Here is a 7,736-nt window from a genome sequence, read left to right on the forward strand (position 1 = left end):
AGGGGGGAGCATCTGTGCTGTGGCAGTGGAGAAAAACCCCAGCTCCATCACTGCCTCCTCAGCGTTCTGCTCTGGGCTCGGCCGGGGGGGCTGGTGTTTTACAAAACCTTCTAAATTGCTTTGGATTGATGCAGCTGTCCTTCGGAGGGAGCGAGTTTTTGTCACATTTTATTGATCGATTCCAAAAACACAATCATTCATTTTTTCCTCCTACGCTTTCTCCTCTCTCGAGTCCCTCAGTCACATAATGTACGTGTTGTTTCACTATTATTTTCCCGTGATAAGATGCAACTAATTTAATCTAGTATCTAACTTGGTAACCAAGTAATTTAGAGACATCATTTGATTCTTAATCTAATTCTCTGGAGAGCAGAGCCACAGTATCTATTGTTCTGTGTGTGCTGCATACTGTAGATTCAGTATATAGACAGTTCCGGAAGTGGGGTGGAGGACAACACATTTTCTGTACTTTTGGCCTCCTCCGACATAAACTGTTTGCTTTTTTTGTGATTGAATAAACTTTTCTGCATGTTTGTTGTGTCCCTGTTGACATATTTAACGCTTATCGACATCAACCAACTGCATAATATTCAAAAGACACTCGCCTTGTAAAGAAAATATTGCTTGCCGGCCATCTAAGTGTAACAATAACAGTGTAATCAGGCAAGATTGGTAGTTGCTGTTGCTATCCAGCCTAGACTTGAAGCTAGGTTGACTAACCTTACCTAATAAATTGCTTTGTGTGGGCGGAGGTTGTCATGACGACGACCAGACTCACAACACTGTTATTGTTAGCTTTAACTTTTGAATATCAATTAGTTGGTTGATGGCGATAACCGTTCAATATGTCAACAAAAGTTCATTCAATCAGAAAAAAAAGCAAACACAGTTTATGTCGGAGGAGGCCAAAAGTACAGAAACTCCATTCATTAAAATGTATTGTCCCCCACCTCTCGTACTGCCGTGTGTACCTGTACCTGGTCTCTCTGGACGGGACACTACAGAGAGAGAGAGAGATCATCTGGAGGTCTCCCGGGAGCTAATGGTCTCTCTGTCATCCAACCCTGCTAATCCCTGCTGGGGAACTGATACTTGCAGCGCTCTGTGACAGCTCATGTCCCAGAAGGACCAGGTACTGTACTGTGGACACTGGCCCCACACCCCTCTGGTGGTGGGAGTGGCACATTCCGTCGCTGTCAGGGAGAGGATGAGAGGGAGGGGTGGAGGAGGATGGGGGGTAGAATAGATATCCCCTAGATCTCTGATAAAGAGAGGAGATGAGGGGTGCAGAGAGGGGGTAGGGGAAGAGAGAGCGGGAGGGCTGGAGAGAGAGGGAGGAGGAGGTGAGGGAGGCAGAGAGGGGGTAGGGGAAGAGAGAGCGGGAGGGCTGGAGAGAGAGGGAGGAGGAGGTGAGGGAGGCAGAGAGGGGGTAGGGGAAGAGAGAGCGGGAGGGCTGGAGAGAGAGGGAGGAGGAGGTGAGGGAGGCAGAGAGGGGGTAGGGGAAGAGAGAGCGGGAGGGCTGGAGAGAGAGGGAGGAGGAGGTGAGGGAGGCAGAGACGGGGACAGAGAGAGACGGGGGAGAAGGAGGTGGTGAGGGAGGCAGAGAGAGACCGCAGCATTCTTCTCTGCTGCAGGGCGGGGACGGCACAGGGGCAGACCATCAGAGACACGGGAGACCAAGACGGCTTCCTCCCCAAGAGAATTCAGCCTTTAAAGCTGCATGAGACAACCCGGCACTTTGGCGCCCCCTCTGGTCGTGATAAAAACTGCGGTGTACTAGCAGTACGCTAGCAGTACACTAGCAGTATACTAGCAGTACAGTGTACTAGCCAGTAAACTGACATTTCAAATAATAAAATCACAGGGTCTCATGCGGCCTCGTGTCACGAAAACGATTCTAGCTCAGGAGGTAGAGCGGGTCGTTCAATGATCGTAGGTTCGAATCCTGGCTCCTCCTGACAACGACGTGTCCTTGGGGAAGGCACTGAACCCCAAATTGCTCCCAATGAGCAGGCTAGCACCTTGCATGGCAGCTGCTGCCATTGGTGTGTGTATGAGTGTGTGAACGGGTGAATAAGAGGCCTTTATTGTAAAGCGCTTTTGATAAAAGCGCTATATAAGTGCAGTCCATTTACCATGTGTGTCTGTCTTCGTAGAACCCTGCACACACATGGCCTCAGCAATACGTGGCCTCGCACGGACTCAAGCCTCAGGACGCCACAGGGACGAGCAGCAAGGCAGGTGGCTTATATGTGTCTGTGTCTCGGGAGAGGAGAGAGAGCTAGCCTAGCTTCATAAGATGCCCCTTTGTATGCCCAGCTGAGGAACATCCTTCCCGTGTGTGTGTGTGTGTGTGTGCGTGTGCGTGCGTGTGTGTGTGTGTGTGTGTGTGTGTGTGTGTGTGTGTGTGTGTGTGTGTGTGTGCGTGCGTGTGCGTGCGTGCGTGTGCGTGTGCGTGCGTGGGTGTGTTCGTCTCCAGGAGAAGAGGCGTCTTGCGATCCGCAACGCGGCGCAGCAGTGGGAGGGTCTCCGGGCCTGCCTGGAGCTGCCGGCCCAGAACGGCGCCCGCGAGGACGTCAGCCCAGAGAACAGCCCCGCCCACAGCCCCGCGCAGACCAATGGCATCGCACAGGACCCCTCCCCGGACGAGGCCAGGTGAGAGGGGCGGAACGAGGCGCTTCGCTCGCATGGCCACATTCAACCCGCCCCAAGGGACTGTGGGAGATGTAGTTTCAGGTATTGTTACTAGAGGGGTTGCAATTTTTTTCTGTGTCGTCAGACGGTTGAGCCCAGTGTCGGCGCCAGAACGACCAGCCAATGAGAACAGGCTTCGCTCAACCAGTCGCCCCAACAGCCCGCGGGATCCCAGGTAACACAATATGTGGAACGACTTATTGTGTCAGAATTAATTGATTTCATAAAATGCATGAAACACACCTACAATATAATTTTTCGACACCTTTTACCAACAGGGAAGAATTTTTACAGCTCACTTATCTGGCCCCCGGGTGATTACTGTTTTTTTGCTTCCCTCTGGAATATGTAGGGGTGGGATGTCTGCCCACCTCCCTTGTTCTCTGTAAAGCGCATTGTGTTGCCTCTGGGTATGAAATGCGCTATACAAATAAAGCTTTGATTGATTGATTGATTGAGTTTCAGTTTCAGCCAGCTAGTTGTGTCTGGTTGGAGACCGGGAGCACAGTGTGGGTCGTGTTTCATTCTCCCAGGCTCCCCGTCTGTCAGACAGATCACAAACGAGGGACAAACTCTGCGCTTCAGATTATTCAGAAGAAAACACTTGACTCCTTTCACACATGTTGGATTGATGGTTTTTGCAAAATATCAGATGGGTTCCCACCAAATAATTTGATGCTATTATGGTCCCATATGGCGTGTGTATATGTACTTGCATGCATGTGTGTATACATGTGTGTGTGTGTGTATGTGTACACAAGTGTGCGCTGCAACAAACTTCCCTTTTGGTCGATCTGTCATTACAGTGCTCTTCATATGGACACGCCCACAGCTTCCCTAATGCTGTCCCCCATCCAGAGACTACTCTGAGAGCAGACAGACAGACAGACATGCAGCCAGAGGGACAGACAGACAGCCAGAGAGACAGACAGACAGCCAGAGAAACAGCCAGAGAAACAGACAGACAGACAGAGGCAAACAGAGAAACAGACAGAGGCAGAGAGAGACAGACAGGCAGCCAGAGAAACAGACAGGCAGACAGAGAAACAGACAGGCAGAGAGAGACAGACAGGCAGCCAAAGAAACAGACAACAGACAGAGAGACAGACAGACAGAGGCAAACAGAGAAACAGACAGAGGCAGAGAGAGACAGACAGGCAGCCAGAGAAACAGACAGACAGACAGACAGACAGACAGACAGACAGACAGAGGCAGAGAGAGACAGACAGGCAGCCAGAGACAGTCGGAGAGGCAGACAGAAAGATACACAGAGAGAGACAGACAGAGAGAGAGAGATAGAGAGACGGGTAGAGAAGCAGACAGAGAGAGACAGACAGGTCCCTGCTCGACCCTCCTAGAGCAACGGACTACAGAGCAGGTCTGTGAGTTACGAGGTAGAAGGAGATGAAAGTGGTGGCTGTGTCCAGGCCTGTGATTATACGTTTCAAAGCCCCTGCTCCTTCCTGGGCCAGGATATGAAAATGTCCCGAAAACCTGCCCGGCTCCCTCACAGGGTCACTCGTAACCCTCTGTGTCTCAGAAGAGGCCACGGACAGGGCTGAAGCGATCTACCATACCCCACCGAGCCGGGCTGCGTGAGTGGGTGTCATTGTCGAGGCTCTGGGCCTTTGATAAAAGTCAAGGACTCTCTCAAGGCTTTTTAAACAGCGAATATAACCCTCAAAACCCTCGATGTTACCCTGTCAGTAGTCTCATAGCCAGACCTATCTCCACACTTCGTTTAGGCTGTGCCAGAGCTGGAGACAGGTCTGACTGGACATATTACCATTCTGCAATAGGAGGGGGAAAAAACGCAGTATTTCTTTAAACTAATCACAGTCCGCAAAATAGTCTGGATCGAATCTGATAGAGAATCTCTCGGCCGAATCAGATTAATTTGTGTCGCCAGACTCGCCACTGATTGGGCAGTGTGACAACGAAGGACAAGGTTTATTGCCAAAACCTACATCCGTTGAGCCAGACTACCCTGTGAGTGATGCAGAGAACGTCTAGGCTGGTTGTAGTATCTTCACTCCACTTCTATCTGAATTTGGGAAAGCTGATTTTTGGAAGATGGTGGAAGCACAGATGTGCCCCCCCCCTGCAGTCGACCCCTCCACGGGGCCTGAGAGGGCAGGTGATGGATGAAGGGGGTGACTGGAGGGCTGATCTACGCGTCCCTCTGTACTAAAGCAGGGGGGATTAGGAGGACCCTGTGTGGGTGTAAAAAGCCCCCGAAGCTCAGCTCGGCCCGTCGTCCCGGCGTGGATGATTCACCGTTTTTTTAGGGGGGGGGGGGGGTGAATTGAATTGATAGTCTTCGTCCCGGCGCTCCGCAGCTCATCCTTTATCCCCCTCAAAGAGAGACGGGGGCTCCGCCGCCCCACGTCCAGAGTCTGGGGGTCTGGCCTGGGTCAGGTTCCGCACATCTGGTTCCAGTCTGGGGGAGCTGGGGGGGGCGGGGGGGGGGGGTCTACAGGCCTCGGCTCTGCCCCCCCCCCCCCCCCGCACAGCTCCACTCCACCTCAGTCCCGGTGGAACATCAGATGTGGTTACGATCCCTGGCGGCGACCCTCCTCGATGGACAGATCATATACAGCATAACTACTGTAACTACTGTAGCGGGAGACTGTTTGTAGTCGTACCGCTGGCGTGTGAACATGTGGCTCTTCTTCTGAGAAACGGTTGAAAAAGAACCAAATACCAGGCTGAAGACACAAACATGGTGAAATTAATGTAATAATAATAATAATAATCCCGTCCCGCTCTTTGTAACGATGCGTTGGAGACGGCCACCAAATTGCAACGGTACGAATTGGCAAGAGACGTGAATGAATAATAATCACGTTAGCCGTGATTGAAGCCTAGCGGGGTGGGAGGTGTCCGCGTTAAGTCACACACCTCATGGTTCTGGGGTTCTTGCCAGGGGTTGGAGAGGGTTGGATCTGAAGCTGGAGCTAGGGGAGAACTAAAGAACAGCACGCTGCCACACACTAAACACTGGTTCTCCTGCGTCCCCCCTTATCTTATCTCCATACGGTAGCACACAGAGCTCTGGCCCTTGGCTAACCCCCAGCAACTATCCCCGACAACCTTTAGACCCGATAGATGCGTGCTGCGAGGGGATCGGTCCAGAACGTGCCCTTTTCAGGTTCTCCTGTTCCACGTGTTTCCTGAGAGCTGAGCGCTTGTGCAGGTAAAGGAAAATAGATGATGTCATCTCTGTTTGGAGCTGAGCTGGTGAGGAATTAGGACAGGACATAGAACCTTTATTCATTCAGTATGGTACATAGAACCTTTATTCATTCAGTATGGTACATAGAACCTCTTTGGTTGGTTGTGTGCGCGTCCGTTCGTCCAGCTGCTGGTAAGAAGCCCTTGTGTTTATTCTTTTGCTGGGCGGTGTTAGATTTACACTATCTAGTTTCCTCTGGGAAATTAGTGGTGGAGTTGAGGAGTGGATGGAGGGCTAGAGGGATGAGAAGAGTTACGGCCCAGAAATCCAATATGGCTGTCCAGTGTGTGGAGAGACCTGACAGCCATGCCCACGCTCCATTTTTACATTCGTTGAATCCCGAACCCGACTGGGTCTTGAAGCAGGTGGACAGGCGGGCACAGACATGCATCTGACAGCCATTCTCACCATGGAGAGGCAGAAGTCTGTGGAGTTATAAGAGACGATCCCCACACAGTCTGCACCTCAGTAATCCCCAAGACATCAGTCAGCCTAGAGGCCTGTATCCTGCAGGAGAGCGTCGCTCGCTACGCCCGTTTGTTCTCTGTTCCAACTGAGGTGATACAAGTTCACGTTCTCACATCGCGGGCTGCCTAGCTGTCATGTCGCGCATGTGGCTTCTATCACACTACTGAGGAGAGCGGGAGACGAGTGGAGGTTCATGTCCTGAACGCCGTAGCGGTCGTGTATGGAGGGGGGTGAGCCTGCTGTGGAGTGACTGACCATCTTTCCTGAAGCCCCCCGTTGGACGGGGTCCAGAGACGGATATGCCAGGAAGCATTTATCACAGCGGGGGGGTCCTCGGCGCTCCAGCTCCCGTCTTTGACTCTTCTCTTCCCCCCGCTAGCGATCATCCCTGGGAGGGGGCGAGGGAGCACGGGAGGTGTGGGGGGGGGGGGGGGGGGGGGTTCCAGTCACCTGGCAATCTATGGAGTGTGATTAGGAGGAACAATACGGGACACAGCACAGAGGGTGTGGGATGGCACGCTTCCAGACCTCGAAAGGAGAAAAGTTCATCGGTCGCTCATCCCTGGACGTTGTTAGCCCCTCTCCTTTGAACATCCTCCCTCATCTCTCTCCCTCTCTCTCTCTCTCTCTCTCTCTCTCTCTCTCCGCCCGCTGTTTTAGATTTAGCAGCCCTAGCGCAGCCACCATGTTGGAGGTGTGGCGACATCCCGGAGATTAGGGCCTTGTTTCAGCGGCCGGCGCCTGCCTGTCTAGCGCCAGGCCCGGACCTCCACACGGCCCGGGGCTCCCAAGCCAACGTTTTTTTTTTCTCTCTGTGTGTGTGTGTGTGTTTGAGGAGACCTGCCGTTAACGGTAACACCCCCCCCCCCCCCCATCTACTCCCCGGTAGGCGCCTTGGTAGAACTGTAAACCACTCCCCTCGAACCGCCCCCTCACACACATACACGGGGATGCGCCGCTGTAAGGCGACTCGGTTTGATTACGGTTGAGTTCTGCACAGGCTGGGCCCGGCGCCGGCGCGGTGGTCCTGGCTTGACGAGCGCGTACAGCCAGCCGTACGTACGTACGCGGCCGGACAGACGGACAGACAGACAGACAGACAGGCAGACAGACAGACAGACAGACAGACAGACAGGCAGACAGACAGACAGACAGACAGACAGACAGACAGACAGACAGACAGACAGACAGACAGACAGACAGACTCCTCCTTGGCTGAGGTGAATAGACCCTGTCAGTCACAGGCTTCCTGGAAGAGGTTCACACAGTGTTTATGAGCCGGTGTAATTCCTGGGCTTGTTTGGTTAGGTTTGGGTTCTCTCTGAGTTTATTAAGAACA

General features: G+C 52.7%; 1 protein-coding gene across 1 annotated transcript in view; it reads left to right on the plus strand.

The window, feature by feature from the left end:
• The window catches only part of lrrc49 (leucine rich repeat containing 49), a gene marked incomplete at both ends in the record, with an annotated part of 47,899 nt that overhangs the window by 31,935 nt on the left and 8,228 nt on the right, over nt 1-7,736 (plus strand). Inside the window, 2 exons of the mRNA XM_084437482.1 lie at nt 2,480-2,655; nt 2,780-2,869. Coding sequence (XP_084293608.1) covers nt 2,480-2,655; nt 2,780-2,869 — 266 coding nt within the window. The remainder of the gene's footprint in view (nt 1-2,479; nt 2,656-2,779; nt 2,870-7,736) is intronic.

The sequence above is a fragment of the Borostomias antarcticus genome (genome assembly GCF_949987555.1).
Source record: "Borostomias antarcticus genome assembly, chromosome: 4".
Lineage (NCBI taxonomy): Eukaryota > Metazoa > Chordata > Actinopteri > Stomiiformes > Stomiidae > Borostomias > Borostomias antarcticus.